A 22903-nucleotide genomic window follows, 5' to 3' on the forward strand; every position below is an offset into this window, starting at 1 on the left:
ACAGTTTGAAGGGTATAGTACAGTATTTTTAATTGTATGCACATTATTGTACAACAGAACTTTAGAACCTGTTTATCTTGCATAACTGAAACTCTACACCTTTTGAACAACACCTCTTTTCCTTTTCCCCCTGGCCCTGGCAATCACCATTCTACTATTTTTTTAAAGTGTGTTTGATTACTTTAGATACCTTCTATTATAAGTAGAATCATGCTGTATTTGTCTTTTTTTGATTAGCTTATTTCACTTAACATAGTGTCCTCAGGGTTCTTCCCTATTGTCACCTATGACAGCATTTCCTTCTTTTTTTAAGGCTGAATAATACTTCATTGTATGTATATAACACATATTCTTTTTCTTTCTTTCTTTCTTTTTTTTTTTTTTTGAGACAGAGTCTCACCCTGTCGCTCAGGCTGGAGTGAAGTGGTGTGATCTTGGCTCACTGTAGCCTCCACCTCTGGGGTTCAAGTGACTCTCCTGCCTCAGCCTCCTTAGTAGCTGGGATTACAGGTGCCTGCCACCATGCCTGGCTAATTTTCGTATTTTTTGTAGAGACGAGGTATCACCATGTTGGCCAGGCTGGTCTTGAACTCCTGACTTCAAGTGATCCACCCGCGTTGGCCTCCCAAAGTGTTGGGATTACAGGCGTGAGCCACTGTGCCTGGCCCTTGTTTTCTTTTAAAAAATTAAAAAAAATTTTTTTTTAAACTTTAATAGTTTTGGGGGAACAGGTGGTTTTTTTGTTATATAGATAAGCTATTTAGTGGTACCTTCTGAGATTTTGGTGCACCTGTCACCCAAGAAGTGTACACTGCACCCAATGTATATCACATTTTCTTTATCCATTTATCCTTGGATGGACATTTAGGTTGCTTCCACATCTTGGCTATTGTGAATTACGCTGTAGTGGGTATAGGTGTGCAAATGTCTCATTAAGGTCCTGTTTGCAGTTCTTTTGGATATATATCCAGAAGTGGGATTGCTAGATCATATGGTAGTTCTATTTTTAACTTTTTGAGGAACTTCCACACTGTTTTCCATAGCAGCTGCACCATTTTACAATCCCCCCAACAGTGTGCAAGGGTTCGAATTTCTCCACATGCTAACAATAACACTTGTTATTTTCTGTTTTTTTTGATAGTGACCATTCTAACAGGTGTGAGGTGATATCACATTGTGTTTTGATTTGCATTTCCCCAATCGTAAGTGATGTTGAGCATCTTCTCATATGCTTCTTGGCTGTTCATATATATTATTTGGAGCCATGTCGAATAATTCCTTTGCCCATTTTAAAATTCGCTTACTTGTTTTTCTGTTATTGAATTGTAGGAGTTCTTCATGTATTCTGTTCTAAACTCCTTGAACTGTTTTCCTACAGGCTATTTCTTAAAATTATGAAGCCCTTTGTGATTTGGTCTTATATTTGCTTTTCCAGCTGTATATCTAGCCACTTCCCCTCAGGAACCCTATGATTCACCACAGAATCCACTTAGAATCACTTCTTGTTCTCAGAGCAAGGCTATCTGCTTTTGTGCACATGTCATTTCCCCTGTGTGGCATATCTTCCACTTAGTGTTTTGAGGGGTGTGGATAGAGTTGGTGGTGGTGGCCTTGGAAATGTTCTGCATAGATGGCATTCATCCCATAGATGGCCTCCACCTACTGAGTTCTACAAGCAGTTTGGTATGGTGGGAAGAGCTAGCATTTGAGACAGAGTTGCGCTCTGTCACCCAGACTAGAGTGTGAATTTGTACAGCAGTATGATCACAGCTCACTACAGCCGTGAATTTCTGGGCTCAAATGAGCCTCCCACCTCAGCCTCCTGACAAGCTAGGACTATAGGCACAAACCACCATATCCTACTAATTAAAAAATGTTTTTCTTTAGAGACAGGGGTCTCACTATGTTGCCCAGGCTGGATTTTTTTTTCCCCTCAGACAGAGTCTCACTCTGTCGCCCAGGCTGGAGTGCAGCAGCACAGTCTTGCCTTCATTGCAGCCTCCACCTCCCAGGCTCAAGTGATCCTCCTGCCTCAGTCTCCCGAGTAGTTGGGGCTAAAGGCACATGCCAACATGCTCAGCTAATTAAAAAAAATGTTTTTGGTAGAAATAAGATGTCGCTATATTGCCTACATTGGTCTCGAGCTCCTGGTCTCAAGCAATCCTTCCACCTCAGCCTCCCAAAGCATTGGAATTATAGGTGTGAGCCACCACACCTTGCTGAGCTTGAGTTTAAACTTTGGTTTTGATATTTACTAGCCATGTGAACTTTGTAAATGTACAGTTGACACTTGAACCCACATAGTTGAAAATCCAAGTGTAACCTTTTTTTTTGAGACAGAGTCTCTCACTTTGTCACCTAGGCTGGCATGTAGTGGTGCGATCTCCCCCCAACTTCAGCCTCCCGGGCAGCTAGGACCACAGATGCATGCCACCATGCCTGGCTAATTTTTTGTATTTTTGGTAGAGACAGGGTTTCACCATGTTGCTCAGGCTGATCTCAAACTCCTGAACTCAAGCGATCCACCCGCCTTGGCCTCCTAAAGTGCTGGAATTACAGGCATGAGCCACTGTGCCTGGCTTCCAAGGTTAGCTTTTGACTCCCCCAAAACTTAACTCCTAATAGCCTAGTGTTGACTGGAAGGCTTACCAATAATATAAACAGTTGATTAGCACATATTTTAATGTAAAATGTATTATGTGCAGTTATTCTTATGATAAAGTAATCTAGAGAAAAGAAAATGTTATTAAGATCATAAGGAAGAGAAAACGTATTTACTATTCATTCAGTGGAAGTGGATCATTGTAAAGGTCTTTATCCTCATTGTCTTCTTGTTGAGTAGGCTGAGGAAGAGGCGGAAGTTGTTGGTCTTGCTGTCTCAGTGGTGGCAAAGGCAGAAGAAAATCCAGTCCACATTTAAGTGGACCCTCGAAGTTCAAACCTATGTTGTTCAAGGATGCTCAGTTTTTTGGAACCTGTATTTTCTGATCTGTAAAATAGGGGCAATAATTAACCTTATAGGACTAATACAAAATTTAAGTGAGAAATAACATATAAAATGCCTAGCATATAGTAAGTCTTCAAGGTGATAGTGATAAGGCAAAAAAGAAAAGCAGCAGCAATTGCTGCTTCTGCTGCTGCTGCTGCTTTCCCTCCATGGGATCACTTGTATTTGATGGGGCCGTGGGAAATGGTGTTAGACTGAGGCAAGGTGCTAAAGGCAGAACACAAAGGAGCCCTTTCTACTCCTGGAGGACTGGTTTGCCAACTACAAATTAAAGTTAGAGATCAGGTGAAACTTCGGCCTGCGGACAGCTGGTGACTTTTTTCATATAGTAAAAAAATGGTTTGTTCATATGTTTCTAAAAAGAAATGCTTCGCTGATGTTATTCTGCTGCCCATGCCTGCCTCCTCCAGTACATCTTCCATGTTATTCCAGGATATGGCTTTTTTTTTTTTAATTTTCAAAAAAAAATTTTTTTTTTTTTTAAATTAAGTGTCTTGCCCTGTCTCCAAGGCTGGAGTGCAGTGGCATGATCATGGCTCACTGCAGCCTTGACCACCTGGGTACAAGCAATCCTTCTGCCTGACCTTCCTGAGTAGCTGGGACCACAGGCATGCACTGTTGTGCTCAGCTAATTTTTAAAATTATTATTTGTAGAGACCAGGTCTGTCTCTGTTGCCCAGGCTGGTCTCAAACTCCTGGGCTCAAGGAATCTTTATGCTTTGGCCTCCCAAAGTGCTGAGATTACATAGGCATGAGCCACTGTGCCTGGCCTATTTTTTATTTTTATTTTATTTATTTATTTATGTATTGTTATACATATTTATTTATGTATTTTTTATTTTCATTTTTTTAAACGTTGTTTATATTAATTTAAAAAATAAATAGAAATGAGGTCTTGCTATATTGCCCAGGCTGGTCTCAAACTCCTAGCCTTAAGCAGTTCTCTTGCATCAGCCTCCCATAGTGCTGGGACTACAGGAGTGAGGCACTGCACTGGTGCAGAATGTGGCTTTTAAAATGAAGAGTGTGTCTGTTACTACCTTCAACTCTTTCAGTCCAGATAAAGTCCTAACTCCTTAACATGAATGATAAATCTCCTAATGATCAGTCTTCACCTACCTCACTGGCTTGTCTTTCACTGTGTCCCATGTAATGGAAATTTGCCTTTTATGTGTGTGTGTGTGTGTGTGTGTGTGTGTCTGTCTGTCTGTCTGTCTGTCTAGCATCTGAACTTTTTTCTTACATTTGGGAAATTCTACAGAGTCTTGGTGGGGAACAGGACCTGTCTCACACCTCAAAATCCGGAAAGTTCAGGTACTCATTTTTCCCTGTTCCTTGGCAGCTAGAGCACAGGAATGTGACCCAGGTTCAGCCAGTAGAACTTTGAATCTGCAGTGAGTGACGCAGAAGATCATGGACAGGGGCAGTGGTAGCAGTGGTAATAGTGAGGGTGCTCTCATGTTATACAGGCAGTGGTGTCTCCACCAGACTGTTCCCGTGAGTGGTTCAGCTGCAGTTCTGGCTGCCTACTCTACCTTGATACCAGCCTAATTTCAGAGCCTAGATTTTTCTAGCCTTTGTGTTAGATCTGTGAGGTTACCCATTGTTTTTCCAATAAATTCCTTTTGTTTTTAAAGGAACCCAAGGTGGTTCCTGTTACTTGCACTTACACGAAGAGCCTTAGTTATACCACCCTCCAGCACCAGGTGCCCCATTCACATTAAATACTCACAGTTCTTCCAAACTAACCATGCTTGCCTCCACTTCGGGGCTTTCTCACATTCTCTTCTACCTGGAATACCCTTTATCCCATTCTTGATCTGTTTGACTCTTGATGCTGCTTGAGAACTCAGCTCTGTTGTCCTGTCACTCTTTCTGCGAATCTTTCCCCAGATGTCAAGATTGTGTTAGCTCCTCAGTGCTCCCACAAAATCCTCTGCTTATCTCTATTACAGTACTTGTCACACTCTGCTGTAATTGTCTTTACGTTCCTTGGGAACATAGGCCAGTATTATGTTGAGTATCTTTGTACTGTCTTTGGCAAATAATTATGATCTAAATTTTATTTGTCAAATGAGTGAACAATTCTATTGAATTATACACTGTTAAATTATACAGTTATATTAAAATTTATTTGCATATCTGTTTTCCCTAATAAACTGTGAACATTTTAAGAGCACAGACCTAGTTCTTCATCTTTATATCCTTAGTTTATAGGATATAAAAGTGCCTCCCAGCACTGTGGGAGGCTGATGCAAGAGAACTGCTTAAGGCTAGGAGTTTGAGACCAGCCTGGGCAATATAGCAAGACCTCATCCCTATTTATTTTTTAAATTAATATAAAAAATGTTAAAAAATAAAAATAAAAAATAGGCCAGGCACAGTGGCTCATGCCTATGTAATCTCAGTACTTGGCTCGTAGTAGATGCTGAGGAAACACTGGATACGTGAACAAATGAATGAATGGCAGGATTGTTGTTTTAGAATTTCAGTTAAATAGTTTTCCCCAAAAGATGGTATCTTCTTCCTTTTTTTTTTTTTTTTTTTTTTGAGATAGAGTTTCGCTCTTGTTGCCCAGGCTGGAGTGCAATGGCGTGATCTCAGCTCACTGCAACCTCCGCCTCCCGGGTTCAGGCATGCGCCACCACGCCCGGCTAATTTTTGTATTTTTACTAGAGATGGGGTTTCTCCATGTTTGTCAGGTTGGTCTCAAACTCCTGACCTCAGGTGATCCGCCTGCCTCGGCTTCCCAGAGTGCTGGGATTACAGGCATGAGCCACCATGCCCAACCTCTTCTTTGACCGTGTATGTAAAGATAATGTACCTGTACTTGGCTCATACTGAGTAATTGACATTCTCAGTTTCTTCTATGTGCTAGGATTGGTAGCCTGTTTATTAATAGGAAGATAGTGTATGCACATGAAACTGTAACTATTTGAGAGGTCAGTGCTAGGATTGGTAGTCTGTTTATTAATAGGAAGATAGTGTGTACACATGAAACGGTAACTATTTGAGAGGTCAGTATTTTATGTGCCAAGGGAGTGATATGGACAGATGTTGGTTCAGTGTCATGCTAAATGTAACATCTTAATTGAGCCACTGAAAGTGTAATACCTAAAGCAAATATGTAGGATATGACTGTTGGTTAATTGGATTGATTAAAATGGGAGCCAAAGGAGGCTTTGTCTTTCTATTTTACTTGCCTTAGATACTGCTTATATCGGACTGATTTGTTGGAGTTTTTCCTTATTCCTTTTTAGGTCCAAGACAACTTTGACAAGATTGAATTCAATAGGATGTGTTGGACCCTCTGTGTCAAAAAAAACCTCACAAAGAATCCCCTGCTCATTACAGAAGAAGATGCATTTAAAATATGGGTTATTTTCAACTTTTTATCTGAGGACAAGTATCCATTAATTATTGTGTCAGAAGAGGTAAGGTGTGGCTTGGGGAGTTTTTACTTGGTCATTTTAGCATTTAATAGACCTGGCTTGGTATTTTTTCTGTTAATTCAGCATAGATATGGAAGGAGATCCTTGGCTAGTGTTTTTGGATCAGAGGCAAAGCAGCCTGAGTATAGAAAAGCTCCAAATATAGTAATTTGGGGCATGTAATACCCCTGGAGATTTACAGGGAAAGTGGGTCTCTTCTTCTCTAAATGGCTATGATGATAAGTGAATCTATCCTCATGTCCAAAGAGTATTCTGTACAAGTCACAACATAATTTTCATACTACTTGCATATTGACAAAATGTAACTGGCTGAGTGCTGGTATACATGGGAAACACATAAGATCCAGAATGTTGTTTTCAGGGCTGTTTTGTGTGAGTAAATACTATTCTTGTTTCAAAGTCCAAGGTGATGACTTTCCATACCTTTCAAAGTAAAAGAAAGAGAATGCTTGTTTTGTTATTTTCCCTAAACTTCCAAAGGAAAAAAATAATAGGAGTAAGGCTTCTGTGCTATCTAACTGTCCTAAAAAGTGACACATGTTAATACATGGTTATTACAGTAGAAAATTCAGAAAAGATTAATATACACAATTAAAATCAGCTGTAGTCCCCACACTTTAAAAAAAGTGTGGACTTTTTAAAAAAAACCTTGGACAAATTATTTAACCTGCAAGTCTTCATTTTCTCATCTGTGAAATAAAGCCAATTACAATGTTTAGTCTAAGGGTTGTGAAATTCTGCATTTAAAGGGTTTAGTTTAATGCCTGGCACATAGTATGTACTCAGTAACTCTTAAGACTACTCTTATTACATGCATTTTTGCATACTAGTCTGATTATTTTCTTTGAATAAACTTCCAGCAGTGGAATTCTGAGTCCTAAGAAATGCACACTTTCAGGGTATTAGATGAACAAGGCAAAGTTGCCCTTCAGAAAGGCCATACCAAGGCATTAAAGGGTGGGAAGGATTTTGGCCAATAGTGAAGGCAGAGGAGAATTCTGGATGGAAGCAACAGTAGGCAGTGTTTTATGAGTCAGGAAAGCAAAGGGCATGTTCTAAAAGGAGTGAGGGAGGTATCCAGCTTGACTGAGTTGCCAGTCAGGATGCTTACTTAGAAACAGCCACACTGGCTGATTCAAGCCAAAAGGGGATTTTTTTTTTTTTTTTTTTTTTTTTTTTGAGACAGAGTTTCACTCTTATTGCCCAGGCTGGAGTGCAATGGCGCAATCTTGGCTTACTGCAGCCTCCACCTCCCAGGTTCAAATGATTCTGCACCCTGCGGAGTAGCTGTGATTACAGGTGCCTGCCACCACACCTGCCTTTTTTTTTTTTTTTTTTTAAGAAACGGGATCTTACTCTGTTGCCCTGGCTGGAGTGCAGTGGTGCAATCATGGCTCACTGCAGCCTCAACCTCCTGGGCTCAGGGGATCCTCTTGTCTCAGCCTACTGAGTAGCTGGGACTACAGGTGTACATCACCACACTCAGCTAATTAAAAAAAATTTTTTTTGCAGTGATGGGGTCTTGCCATGTTGCCCAGCCTGGTATCAAACTCCTGGCCTCAAGTGATCCCTTTACCTCAGCCTCCCACAGTGCTGGGATTACAGGCATGAGCTACTGTGCAGGGCCTAAAAGGGAATTTTTTAAAAGTATGCTGGATAGCTTACAGAATCATCATGATGACTTAAAAAACAGGTGTGGAGGCTATGCAATTTGGTCTGTCCTATTTACTGTACTGGCCACTCCATGAGGAACAACAAGGAAAATGCTGCTGCCACCAGAGGATGGGTGTTGCACTTATACCATGGAACACATCTGGTCCTGGACACTGATTGCTGCCTGTATTAGTCCATTTTCATGCTGCTGATAAAGACATACCCAAGACTGGGCAATTTATATAAGAAAGAGGTTTAATGAACTTACAGTTCCACATGGCTGGGGAGGGCTTACAATCATGGCAGAAGGTGAAAGCATGTCTCACATGGTGGCAGACAAGAGAAGAGAGCTTGTGCAGGGAAACTCTCCTTTATAAAACCATCAGATCTCATGAGACTTATTCGCTATTACGAGAACAGCACGGGAAAGACCTGCCCCCATGATTCAGTTACCTCCCACCAGGTCCCTCTCACAACACCTGAGAATTCAAGGTGAGATTTGGGTAGGGACACAGCCAAACCATATCACTGCCCCAGAACTCAACTTTTCTTGGAGCTGTTCTTCCTATGAGGGAGAGTTCTCCATAGTGCCCACTTCCCAATTATCATCAGGGTATGATGTATCTAATTGGCATGGCCTAGGTCAGGCACTGTGCACTAGCTGCAATGGAGTCTTGGAAAGGATACATTTGCATTTTCAGCTTCTACATTGGCAGGTAGGGATTTCCCCAGACATAAGAAAAGGGTTAAATGCTGGGCAGTCAAAAAAGAATGATACATGTCCTTTCTTACTGGAACATGATGGCTGTGAAGAAGATAGGTGGTAGATGAAGCTGGAGAGTTTTCACTTTATCCTGTAGGCAGTGTGGAAAGATGAGCCACTGATGATTTTTGAGGAGGAGAGTGATAGGTGAATAGATGAAATATGGAGACATGGGAGGTGAGAAGTTGAGAGAAGCTAAGTGGCATTGAGGACTAAAATATAGCGAGAATGGAAAAGAAGGCCAGATGGGAAGAACCTAGAGGTCACAGGACCAAACATATAGTGCCTGGCTGTGGGGAAGCAGAGACAAGTTTCAGGCCTGGGCAACTGGGGAGTAATGTAGTATATTTGTTTAAAGCATAGTCTCTGAAATCAGACTGACTGGTTTGAAACCCAACTCTACCACTTATTAGCTTTGTAACAAATTACTCACTCTCTCTGTTTGGGGTTCCCCATCTGTAAAATGGGGATAACTACTTTCTTCATTGGACTCTGTGAGGATTGAAAAAGTTGATGTATGTGAAACATTTATTAAAGTGCCTGGACCCATGGTAGCTGCTCACTAAAAGGGGTGTGTGTGAATGAATGGTAGGATGATGAACAAATGTGGGACATATTGCATGGTGGTGGGTTTGGTACATTTGGGATTTTAGGTGGAACATCCTTGTGGAGCTGTGCACTAGAAGTGTTTATCTACAGCTTGTGAGAGGCCAGGGCTGGAGACAGAGGTGGGGAAACCACAAGAGTAGGTTAGATCAGGGAGGAAGACTGTAGTTGGAGACATGAGTGCCAAGGATGGAACCTTGGGACCATTTCTGTAGCAGAAAGAGGAAGTCGATTTGGCAAAGGAAGCTGAATTGAACACGCTATGAGGTAGGAGAACTGGGAGAGTGCTGAGTCATAGATGTCTAAGAAACACAAAGTTTTAAGAAGCACAAAAGTAGTTACTGGCATTAGATGCTGTGGAAAAATTAGACAATGGTAAGTGAGAAGTTGCCCTTGGATTTAACAATTAGGTGCTCGCTGGTGATCAAGGAGAAGGCAGTTTCACTGTAGTGGTGGGAACAGTTTCTTAGTGCTTAATAACAATAATGATGTAATCGTGTATGTATGTGAAAAAGGAAATGAAAAATAAAACATGCTATGAAATTTTTGTCCAAGGAAATTGTCTAGCTTAATACAGAGGTGTATAGAAGGGAATGTCTGTAGAAAAGAATATCCCAGTGGTGGTTTTAAAACCTAGCTGCTGCTTGAAAGAATTGTGCAAATAAAATTTACAGTATTTTAGGCTAAGTGTGCTGGCTCAAGCCTATAATCCCAGCACTTTGGGAGGCTGAGGCAGGCAGATCGCTTGAGCTCATGAGTTCAAGACTAGCCTGGGCAACATGGTGAAACCGTGTGTCTACAAAAAAATACAAAAATTAGCTGGGCATGGTGGTGTGCACCTGTTGTCCCAGCCACTTGGGAGGCTTAGGTGGGAGGATGGCTTGAGTCTGAAAGGGTGGTTTGAGCCTGGGAGGTGGAGCTTGCAGTGAACAGAGAGTGGCATCATGCCACTGCATTGTAGCCTGGGAGATAGAGCCAGACCTTGTCTCAAAAAAAAAAAAAAAAAAAAAAATTACAGTATTTTAAAACATTTTGTAGTTATACTGTGTTCCACAATTAATTGTGTTTTCTTTGAAAAACTGGATGTGGGGTGGGTCTCTTACCCTTGATGTTTTGTTTTTTTCCATCACTAAAATATTTGGTGGACTTGAAAGTGACCTTGTCCTGATTTCAGAATTAGAAATTAGTGAGTGTTTTTATTGCCTTAGGCAGCACTTGCTTAATGTGGATGACATGTCAATGGCATTAAATCACCATTGAGCCACAGGCTGTGAAGGGAGCCAGTCAGCATCAGTTTTCTGACTACTGTGCCTAAGAAACTCAAAAGATTTGTGCTGCAGGCATCCCGAAGAATTGGGACCCACATGGGCCTTGATGTGCGTTTCTGTAGGCCAGAGCCCAGCCAAGGCTCCTGGCATGTTTTTCTTCACCTTTGCAGGCTAACAGAAATGTCTTGATTCTCTTTCAAATCAAGTTAATCTCATTTGAGAAGTGAACAGCCTTTCTTTGATTTGTTAGAATAGCCAGGCAGCATACCTTGTCATGTTACTGTTTGGACTCACTCTGTGCTTTGACAGCTTTTACTCTCATCATTTCTTCTGGTTAGAAGTAGAATTTGAGTTAGTTTTACAGATTTTCCTCTGGGGCCAGGAGTGCTTGTGTGGGGAAAGAAGGGATCATTGGAGTAGATTTATGTGAGATTGCTTTGTCTAGCTGCTGAACTACCCTCCTGAGGTTAATCACATGGATTTGTATTTATGAAGCTCTTAGCCTATCACCTGGCCTTTGACCAAGCACTGCAAACTCAAGGTCATGCTATATTATGAAAAATACATTCTCTGTTAGCTTTTGCTTCCTTTCTGAATAATAACACTTCAAAAACTATATTTGGACTGATTGTAGACTTACAGATTTTAATAAAATTTAATGTGAAAACAGATATATTTAAAAAATAAATTTTGAAGTATAATGTCATAATTTTTCATGAACATATAGGTGGGTTTAACTTGTTATCTTATCAGTAGTTTTTAGGATTTATAAATTTGAAGTAATACTTCCTTCCAATAATCCACTTACCGTAATGATCATTTGCATTTTGTTTAGAGTGTTTTTTAAGAAAGATTTTTTTTTTAAGCCTTAATTAATACAATGTAAAATATAACCAGCCTGGCTTGGTGGTTCATGCCTGCAATCTTTGGGAGGCTGAGGTGGGAGGATTGCTTGAGCTGGGGAGTTTGAGACCAGCCTGGGCAACATGGTGAAACCTCGTCTCTACAAAAAATACAAAAATTAGCTGGGCACAGTGGCACATGCCTGAAGTCTCAGCTACTCGGGAGGCTGAAGTGGGAGGATCGCCCAGGAGGCAGACATTGTAGTGAGCTGTGATCATGCCACTGCACTCCAGCCTGGGGGACAGAGCGAGACACTGAATCAAAAAAAAAAAAAAAAAAAAAAAGATATAATTGTCAGCTGGGTGCAGTGGCACACACCTGTAATCCCAGAACTTTGGGAGGCTGAGGCAGGCTGATCACTTGAGCTCAGGAATTCGAGACCAGCCTGGGCAACATGGTGAAACCCCATCTCTGCAAAAAATATAAAAAATTAGCCAAGCAGGGGTGCTGAAGTGGGAGAATTGCTTTAGCCTGGGAGGTCAAGGCTGCTGTGAGCCAAGATCACTCCACTGCCTCCAGCCTGGGTGACAGAATGAGACCCTGTCTCAAAAAAAAAGATATAACCATGGCAGTTAGCCAGGTGTGGTGGTGCATGCCTGTAATCCCAGCTATTTGGGAGGTTGAGGCAAGAGAATCGCTTGAACCCAGGAGGTGGAGGTTGCAGTGAGCCGAGATCGTGCCACTGGGCAACAAAGCGAGACTCCATCTAAAAAAAAAAAAAGTTAATGTTTGCTTTTGATTCAGTTTTCTGTTACCCAGAAAGTAGTGTCAAGTATGTTAAATAAATATTTAAGTGACTTACATAGTAAAGTTAAGATGTTTCTGTCACATAGTTGTAAGAAATAGTGTGTCCCCATTTGAGTTCGTTCCATAATTTTTGTTAGAATATATTCCTGGAAATATGTGCCTGCGAAGTACAGTTTTTATTTAGTATTTGTTTCTCACAGAACCAGGAACAAAACAGGATGTGTCTCTTGTGTAGAATTGCCTTGATGCAGTTAAAAATTGAACCTGAAATAGTTTTAAGAGACCCTAAATAAATAAAACCTATTAAGCCAATAAAATGCCCCTTATTAATGGTGATAGAGAAAGCATTTTTAATAAAATAAATTTTGGAACTGAAGGCCTCGAAAATCACATGCATCTTGAAAGTTTTTTCTTTGTTATTTTTGGTGAAACTTGCTTGGAAGGAGGAAGTAAGCTGCTTCCTGAAACTGAATGAGCTCTTAGAATTGATGCAGGCCACTAGAGACTAAAACGGCAACACATGATTTATTATTTAGTATAATTGAATAGTGGAGAATGGTAATGTTTGTCTCTCCTTGGCCCAATATAATGAATCAAAAGGCCCTTAAGTTATTTGGTTATGATAAGTATATGATTGTGTTGAAAGTCAGCAGGAAATGAATCTAGATTAGTTGTCTGGCACAGTCACTGGGAATGCTGAGCAGATCGAAGCTGGGTGCTAATGACAACTTCATAAGGCTTGGGAGGGCACCTTCAGAAAGGTTCAGGATGAACCTGGCAAGCTACTTCTAGAGCTGAGTTTGCTACTAATAGGCGCTTTCTGAGTTACAAACATAAAAAGTCATCTGATTTTGAAGAAACTGAAGCTTGGAGTGTGAATGGCGTGGGTTCAGTAAGAGGTAGGTGAGGAAGAGCTAAGGTTGATTCTTGACTTGTGCCAGGACATGGTCAATCGGCTCTACCATCTTGTCTCACCCATGTGTAGTCATACTGCACACACATGTGGCTATACACATGTGCTTCCTTTGCCTTGCTACTAAAACTTCGACTTGTGCCTGTACTCCCTGTACCCCAAGTTGTAATCTGCCAGCCTGGGCCCTTCTTTTTGCTGCCTTAGGGAGATTGAATTTCTGTACCTGTTAATGCTACTGCTTATTGTACCTTGAGCAGTTGTTTATCTTAATGTCCTTTTTGACTCTCTTTTTCTTGCTTTTATCTCTTCAATCTCTTCTTATTTTTTATTTTTTTAAAGATGGAGTCTAGCTCTGTCTCCCAGGCTGGAGCACAGTGGCGTGATCTTGGCTCACTGCAATCTCTGCCTCCTGGGTTCAAACGGTTCTCCTACCTCAGCCTCCCGAGTAGCTAGGATTACAGGTGCACGCCACCACACCCAGCTAATTTTTGTATTTTTAGTAGAGATGGAGTTTTGCCATGTTGGCCAGGCTGGTCTGGAACTCCTGGCTTCAGGTGATCTGCCCGCCTTGGCCTCCCAAATTGCTGGGATGACAGGCATGAGCCACCACGCCTGGCCTTCAATCTCTTAATCTTTTTATACCTTTCTCTTTTCTGTCCCATTTTCTCCTTCCCTCTTCCCTTTTCCCTTTTTCTTAACATTTTCTTTTTTTCTCTTCCTCTGCCTATCCCTGTTATTTCTCTTTAAAGAGCCAAGGAAATACCTGATAATATCTGATAAGTTTAACAGTAGATGACATATCTCCAACAAGAGAAAGAAAAGATCTAAGCGTGTTTTTCTCCAACAAGTAAATTTTGGTAAACACTTACCATGTGCTGTTTTTAGGGTATAAGATAAATGTTTGTCCTAAAAGAGCTTACAGCATCTCATCAAATTAAATCAATAGACCTTTTAATATATTTTTTCTTTCTTTCTTTCTTTCTTTCTTTTTTTTTTTTTAATGAGATAGGGCCTTGTTCTGTTGCCCAAGCTCAAGTGCAGTGTTGTGATCATAGCTCACTGTAACCTCAAACTCCTTGGCTCAAGCAGTCTTCCCTGTTTAGCCTCCTGAGTAGCTGGGACTACAGGCATGTACCACCACACCTGGCTAACTTCTAAATTTTTCTGTAAAGATGAGATCTTGCCAAGTTGCCTAGGCTGATCTTGAATTCCTGGCCCCAAGTGATGCTTCTGTCTCAGCTTCCCAAAGGGATTATAGGCTTGAGCCATCACACCTGGCTTCTCTTGATATTTTTTGAACTTGTGATATTTTGTGAATATATATGCCTTTGCAAACATGCATGTCTATTTTTCTGTTAAAATATGTTATTTTACAAAAAACATTATAACCAAATTATTGGAAATGCAAAGAAGAAAAAGGAAAAAAATTAACTCATGATCCTATTGTAACAAATTAAACCTACTATTTCTGACAAATAGTTGTCAAAATAATTACATAATCTTCGTGCGGTAGAAATAATAGGTAAATTTAGTTTTGTATTCTTCACTTTCTTTTGTTTCATAAATGCTTTCTTTAAATGTAATTTTGAGTGGTTGAATAGTATTTCACTCAGTGCAGAAGGGAAGCAACATGAGTGGAGTACCTACTATGTGATGGGCATTGTGCACATTGCTCCGTATTTGTCTCATTTCACCCCACAGCATTTCTGTAAGTATTATTATGCCCATTTCATAGATGAGAAAATTAAGGCTTAGCTTAGTTAATTTCAGTTTAGCAAACATTAGTTGAGCTCTGAGGTACCACGCTGAGCTTTGGGGATTAAAGATGAGTGGGACATGGTTCCTCCTACAAGGAATGCAGAAAATGGTAGAAAAGCGAATGAGTGAAAATACGTTAAGTGCAGTGACCTAGAAAAGGAACACGTGACCTGGGTTAGGGTTGGTCAGAGCCTAAAGCAGCAGTGCTTCTCAAAACTTTAGTGTGCAAATGGAAGTACTAGGAGTTTTTATTAAAATACAGATTCTGATTTTTGGTCCTTTGGTTGGTCTGACCGTCTTCATTTCTAACAAGCTTCCAGGTGGTGCCGACGTCACTGGTCCGCATGCTTCGTTTTGAGTAGGAATATTCTAGAGGATGTAGGACTTGAATAAATACCAATTAACTGGGTCGAGAGGTGGGAAAAGGTATTGTAGACAGAGAAGACAGAGTGGGGAATGACATAAAGCATAAGGAAAATATGGTAAGAGGGTAAACTACTTATAATCTATGGCAAGTGGTGGCAAACTACAGCTTGCTGGCTAAATCCAGCCCACAGCCTATATTTGCGTGGCACATGTGCTAAGGAATAGTTTTTTTTATTTCTAAAGGGTTGTAAAAAAACAAAATCAAGGAAGAACACATGATAGGGAGGCACAAAGCTTAAATGTTTACTGTTCAACCCTTTACAGTAAAAGTTTGCATCCCCTGATCTATGGTATTGGTGGTATTGGTGGAGTGTAAAGTCTGAGGCGGGACATGTTTGAGAAAGTAGGCTGGGGGATGATCATCAAGGGATGCAGAGGAGCTTGGCCTCTGTCTTTGAGGTGATAGGGAGCCAGGGCAGGGCTTAAAGAGGGGAGTGTCAGGCTCTGGCTTTTGTTTTAGAAAAATCCCTCTGGCAGAATATGTATAAAAGGTGGCGACCTGGAGGTACAGATACCAACCAGGAGGCCCGACCAAAAGCAGATCAAATAGGAGTGACAGAGTTCAGAGCTGCCTGGGACAAAGTTTTAAATTTTATTTTCACTGCAACCCATAGGAAGATAAACATTTTATATCATGACCCAGCACACACACACACTCAAAGCAAAACTTATCACAAAACACTATTTCTTTATTGTGGATGAACTCACATGTTTTTCATTCCATTAAAAAAAAATGCTGGTTGCTACCCACTAAGTTGACTTCATCGTGGGCCATAACCCACAGTTTTCAAACTTATTAGGGAGCTCATTTAGGGAAATAAAACAGCAGGATTATATCCTTGGTTTGATGTGGGGGGTGGGGAGCAAGAATCCTGACATGGATGTGTGAATGGTGTTATTCCTAATGGAAATCAATAATACAGCGGGGAAGCCATTTGGAAAGTAGAGAGGATTCATTCATTTTTGGACATATGTTGAGTTTGAGAGCACTGTATAGGATATTTGGGCTTTCCAGAAAATAAGAGGTATCAATTCTCATTCAGTTTTACTGCCTTATTATTTTGTTTAACTGCTGTTATTTCTTTCTTTCTTTACTTTTTTTTTTTTTTTTTTTTGAAACAAGAGTCTTGCTCTTGCCCAGGCTGGAGTGCAGTGGCACGATCGCCGCTCACTGCAACCTCTGCCTGCAAGGTTCAAACGATTCTCATGCCTCAGCCACCTGAGTAGCTGGGATTACAGGTGTGCACCACATGCCTGGCTAACTTTTTTGTATTTTTAGTAGAGACAGGGTTTCGCCATGTTGGCCAGGCTGGTCTTGAACTCCATGCCTCAAGTGATCCTCCTGCCTTGGCCTCCCAAAGTGTTGGGATTATAGGCGTGAGCCACCGCTCCTGGCCTAACTGCTATTATTTCAATAGCAGTATTTTCTACACAAAGTATGATGTTTTAGGATTTAGTAAGCTTTTCCTGCTCATGCTAGGTATTCCACCATTATTTACAACATTGTAGTGTTCCAGTGGGAGGAAGCAGCATGAATTTTGAATAATTGGCTTATGTGGAAAGTTTGTAAATTGATCAATAACTTGTACATATTACTTTGAGATGTTTAATTTAGCGCTTGTTTGTTGAGTAAGACTAATGTTCTGATATATTGAAATATTTAACAGAGAGTAATCAGATCACATTAATTAGTTTGTATGCTGTCATATATGTGCAGTTTGTTTTAGTTCTGCAGACAAATATACTACACTATTAGAGGGTTATCAGTTTTTGATTCCTTTACTTATTCTGCACTAATACAGACCAGTGGCATTTTATTTATACTTCTCTCCCTGTATTTTAGGAGACTCTAAAGGTAGGCATTTTTGGAACTGTAAAGAGTATTTCCTAAGTTGAACTTATCAGTGTTTATAACATAAATACATAACTATGTTAAAGTTTTTTTTAACTAGGAAATAATTATTTCACATTCTTTATATAGATTGAATACCTGCTTAAGAAGCTTACAGAAGCTATGGGAGGAGGTTGGCAGCAAGAACAATTTGAACATTATAAAATCAACTTTGATGACAGTAAAAATGGCCTTTCTGCATGGGAACTTATTGAGCTTATTGGAAATGGACAGTTTAGCAAAGGCATGGACCGGCAGACTGTGTCTATGGCAATTAATGAAGTCTTTAATGAACTTATATTAGATGTGTTAAAGCAGGTAAGAATTCTGTTACTGTTTTTTTCTCATGTTTAGAATTTGACATTTTAAAATTAATATTTTTGTCACAAAGATGAGTATAAGTCACTTATTTTCTTACACTGATTTCGTTTTTTTGTTTTTTGTTTTTTTGAGACAGTCTTGCTCTGTCGCCCAGTCTGGAGTGCAGTGACATGATCTTGGCTTACTGCAACCTCCATCTCCTGGGTTCAAGGGATTCTCGTGCCTTGAAGGCATGCACCCCCATGCCCAGCTAATTTTTGTATATTTAGTAGAGATGGGGTTTTACCATGTTGGCCAGGCTGGTCTCGAATGCCTGACCTCAAGTGATCCACCCACCTCGGCCTCCCAAAGTGCTGGGATTACAGGTGTGACCCACTGGGCCTGGCCTGCTTTTGAATAGGAATAAAATTTCTTATTTTTCCAGTCTCGTATTAGGCTTTCATTAAAAAAAATTATTTGTGCGATTTTAAAGTACAGTTAAGAATACAGTTAAAAAATATATATATATTTTGGCTGGACGTGGTGGCTCATGCCTGTAATCCCAGCACTTTGGGAGGCTGAGGCGGGTGGATCACGAGGTCAGGAGCTCAAGACCATCCTGGCCAGCATGTTGAAACCCTGTCTGTATTAAAAATACTATATATATATATATATATATATATATATATATATATATTTTTTTTTTTTTTTTTTTTTTTTTCCAAGACGGAATTTCACGCTGTCACCAGGCTGGAGTGCAGTGGCATGATCTTGGCTCACTGCAACCTCCGCCTCCCGGGTTCAAACAATTCTCCCGCCTCAGCCTTCTGAGTAGCTGGGACTACAGGTGTGCGCCACCACGTCCAGCTAGCTTTTGTATTTTTAGTAGAGATGGGATTTCACCAGGTTGGCCAGGACGGTCTCGATCTTTTGACCTTGTGATCCACCAGCCTTGGCCTCCCAAAGTGTTGGCATTACAGGCGTGAACCGCCGCGCCCAGGCCATTTCCAAAATATTTTTAAAGTATCTTCCTGTCATGTGCACATTCATAACCACTGATCCAGAAAGATCTCCATGGCATAACGTTGAGTGAAAAAAAACCACATTGCTGAACAGGAGATATCTTGTAATCCCCTTCAGGTAATGTTATGCATGTGTGTAGAGCTGTCAGGAAGGTGCTTGCCAAAATGTTTACAGTGATCACGTCTAGATTGTGGGATTTTGGTGAATTTTTTTCTTCTTTATTCCTTTCTGTATTATTGGACTTTCTATATGATTTTATATTATTTTTATAAAATCAGAAAAATACCTCTACTTGTGGGAAAAAAAATACCTTTATGTAGCAAAGTTGCTTTTGTCTTATTTAGACTGTCCTCTTTTTTCTCAGCACCCAGCATAGCAGATGAAGCTCGATGCTCGTTAAATACAATTTATATTTTTTTGGTGATTCTTTGAAACTTCTTACATTATTATATTGAATAATAACTGATTTGGGATTTCCTTACTTTGATCCTTTCTTTCTTCCATAGGTAATAGTGTTGTCTTTGTTCTTTTTTTTCCTAATGGAGCACATCATAAATGTTGAGGCTGAATTTGTATAGGTTTTTGGTGCTACAAAGAGGTATGAGACGTGGTCTCCATCTGAAGTGGAATTCTCAGCCTCTTAGGGTGGCAGGATATGACTGTAGTAGAATTGCCGTATGAGATAGCTTTTGCTTAAATGTCCAAAGATTAGGAAACTGAATATGTAATATGATTAGAACTTAATATAATAACCAACTGAAACTTACAATCAATATCATATATATTTAATGATATGTATATTCTATCATGCACTATCAGCACCTGTAGATTTAATACTAAAAATAGCAGCTATTCTTAAACAAGCCTGAAGGGCTTTGGCCTATAATAATGTATAATTTTGCTTAAGTAAACATTTGAGTCACACACCTTTGAGGCCAGTCTGTGGGAAGGAAATACAGAACTAGTGAGTGTGAGCTTAGAAGCCACATTTAGAAGCCAGTATTTGAACTCCTGGTGCAGTATTTTCCTGTTGGTCTGGGGCAGAGTTCCTCCTTCAGAATACTGAGAGGTCAGGCAGAAAGGTAGGTTGGTACCAGAGGTGGAAGTCCTTGAATATTTGGTTTAGAAGATATATGTGGCCAAGCTTTAGCATTTTCATTGATTGAGGTTTTACTTACCTCAGTCATTTAACATTTTCATTGATTGAGGTTTTACTTATTTTATTTAAAAATTTTGGCTGGACGTGGTGGCTCACGCCTATAATCCCAGCACTTTGGGAGGCTGAGGTGGGCGGATCACGAGGTCAGGAGCTTGAGACCATCCTGGCCAACATGTTGAAACCCCATCTCTATTAAAAATTCAAAAATTAGCCGGGCGTGGTGGCATGCGCTTGTAGTCCCAGCTACTCAGGAGGCTGAGGCAGGAGAATCATTTGAACCTGGGAGGCAGAGAGGTTGCAGTGAGCCGAGATTGCACCCACTGCACTCCAGCCTGGGCGACTGAGCGACACTCCTAAAAAAAAATTTTTTTTTTGTAGAAATGAAGTCTCACTATGTTGCCCACACTGATCTTGAACTCCTGGCCTCAAGCGATCCTCCTGCCTTGGCCTCCCAAAGTGCTGGGATTACAGGCATGAGCCACTGCATCAGGCCTGATTGAGGTTTTAATTTACAGAGAATCATTGTTAGGGGTTCATTCTTTCTTTTTAAGTGGAATAGACCAGTATAATGAACTCCCACATATGCATCAACCAGCTCCAGTAACCACCACCATGTGGCTAATCCTACCCCACCTACTTTTACCTCTCCTGTATTATTTTGAAGCAAATCTCAGGTATTTTATTTTGTTTATAAATATTTCAATAGGTATATCTAAAAGATAATGATTTTTTAGAAATCTCAAATGCTACTTAATATCAAGGGGATTCTATTGTCTGCATATCACTTTGGGGAGGGGTTGTCTCTGAAGTGTCTGAAATTATATGCAAATTTTTGTCTGGTTATGCTTGCATGACTAGGTGTAATGCCCCTCCATAGATTCTCAGAGGGTCCAAGAACAATTGGTGTTCATGTTTTCAGGATCATATATCAAATAATGAAGTAGGCAAGTATATCAAGGAAGAGATGTCAGCTCTTACAAATAAAAAGACAATAATTTATATCACATTTAATCTTTCACAGGGTTACATGATGAAAAAGGGCCACAGACGGAAAAACTGGACTGAACGATGGTTTGTACTAAAACCCAACATAATTTCTTACTATGTGAGTGAGGATCTGAAGGATAAGAAAGGAGACATTCTCTTGGATGAAAATTGCTGTGTAGAGGTGAGTCTACTCTTACTTCTTTGCATGATTACCCCGTGCTGCCCCCTGATGCTGAAGTAGCTTCTCACCTTCTTCCGCCTAGACTCTAGAACCTTAAAATAATCCCCAAATTTACATTTCCAAAATAATATAGGCATGCAGTTGCCATGGTTTCTGAACCAAAAATTAAACATAGCTGACAAAATTTTTTTCTAATGTGAATTTATTTTCAACCTTCTACTCGTGAATAAAGTATAAGGATTAAATCATTTATTGGAACATTTAAGGAATCATTTATTGAATAAAATGGAGTCATAAAAGAGATAATAAAGTAAAAAAAAGTTCAGTAAGACAATATTTGGAATCAAGAATATGCCAGAAAATCTGGGACATTTTGAGTGCAAGAAATAAAAGAAGATGTAAGCATTGTCTTTGAATACTTTGGGTGACTTTCAGGACACTTTATTCATAGGTACTAATTCTTTAAAGAAGTGAGATTCTCAAGAACATAAATTTTTGAGTTTTTAATTTTTATATGAACTGTCCCCGTGTCTGTATGTGTTGAAGAACATTTAAATACCTGAAATCTCACACATAAACTATAATGTATTTTAGTGAATAATAATGTCTTGAGATGTGTGATGCCCATGAAGGAGTCTGCTTAGATTTAACTAAACATGGAGATCTACAAGGTTACCAAAGGCCAGTTTACTCATAAACATATAGGACAGAAACCACGGGTTGCCAGCCACAACATTCCAAGTGCAAGGAGAGAAAGCCACATTAAGCAGATGTAGGAATCACCCTGGCTTAGGTGCTTCATATCCCATAGGAGTTAATACCTCTTGTAACATCATCACAGATGTACCTTCCAGGATTCCTGCAAGGGAGGTGCTCAGGATAAGAGCTGCTATACTCAGGAAATCCCAATGCATGGCATCCTATCAGGTGTTTATAGTTTTACCAGTCTAGATGTAGTATACCAACTGGGGTCATTTTTACCATAAGTAATGTGCTTAGGAAACAGCATTAGTAAATCAGTAATATGAATTTATAGGTATTTTTTATTGACATTAAGTTTCAGCTCATTTTTATAAATAATTCAAATTGAATTTCATTTAAATACTTAAAATTTTGAAGAACTAATTTTGCTTTCTGTTTTAGTCCTTGCCTGACAAAGATGGAAAGAAATGCCTTTTTCTCGTAAAATGTTTTGATAAGACTTTTGAAATCAGTGCTTCAGATAAGAAGAAGAAACAGGAGTGGATTCAAGGTAAGGTGATTTTTTATTATTTGCCGTGATATAACTTGAAAGCTCTGACTGTCTTTTTTTTTTTCTGAGACGGAGTCTTGCTCTGTTGCCCAGGCTGTAGTGCAGTGGTGCTATCTTGGCTCACTGCAACCTCCACCTCCTGGGTTCAAGCAATTATCCTGTCTCAGCCTCCAGAGTAGCTGGGACTATAGCCACCACGCCCAGCTAATGTTTTTGTAATTTTAGTAGAGACGGGGTTTCACCATGTTGGTCACACTGGTCTCAATCTCCTGACCTTGTGATCCGCCTGCCTTGGCCTCCCAAAGTGCTGGGATTACAGGCGTGAGCCACTACGCCTGGCCGAGAGCTCTGACTTTCTAGTTTTGAATCTCATGAAGGATGCTAAGGCATTACTTCCTCATTGTCTGTAGTTATTTTCTGCATGTGATACAGTAGCTGAGAGAAAAACAAATTAAGATGCGCTCTCAAAGTTTTCATTAGTTTTATTTGCATAATGAACTTTGGGTAAATTATAAATGGGAGATTTACTTTTTAAATAGATTTTGGGGTTGCAAGTATAGTTCTGCTACAGTGATATATTGTGTAGTGATGAAATCTGGGCTTTTAGTGTAATC

At 40.0% G+C, this 22903-nt stretch overlaps 1 protein-coding gene across 3 annotated transcripts in view; it reads left to right on the forward strand.

Moving 5' to 3' along the window:
* Positions 1-22903, forward strand: part of SWAP70 (switching B cell complex subunit SWAP70) — a 114791-nt gene that overhangs the window by 41877 nt on the left and 50011 nt on the right. For 2 of the 3 annotated variants that reach the window (XM_508279.8, XM_063782784.1), the window contains exons 3-6: positions 6268-6441; positions 17478-17705; positions 20891-21037; positions 22181-22289. In XM_508279.8, the coding sequence (XP_508279.5) occupies positions 6268-6441; positions 17478-17705; positions 20891-21037; positions 22181-22289 (658 nt within the window). The remainder of the gene's footprint in view (positions 1-6267; positions 6442-17477; positions 17706-20890; positions 21038-22180; positions 22290-22903) is intronic. The other variant, XM_024346969.3, reaches the window with a different exon arrangement.

This window comes from Pan troglodytes, chromosome 9 (genome assembly GCF_028858775.2).
Source record: "Pan troglodytes isolate AG18354 chromosome 9, NHGRI_mPanTro3-v2.0_pri, whole genome shotgun sequence".
Lineage (NCBI taxonomy): Eukaryota > Metazoa > Chordata > Mammalia > Primates > Hominidae > Pan > Pan troglodytes.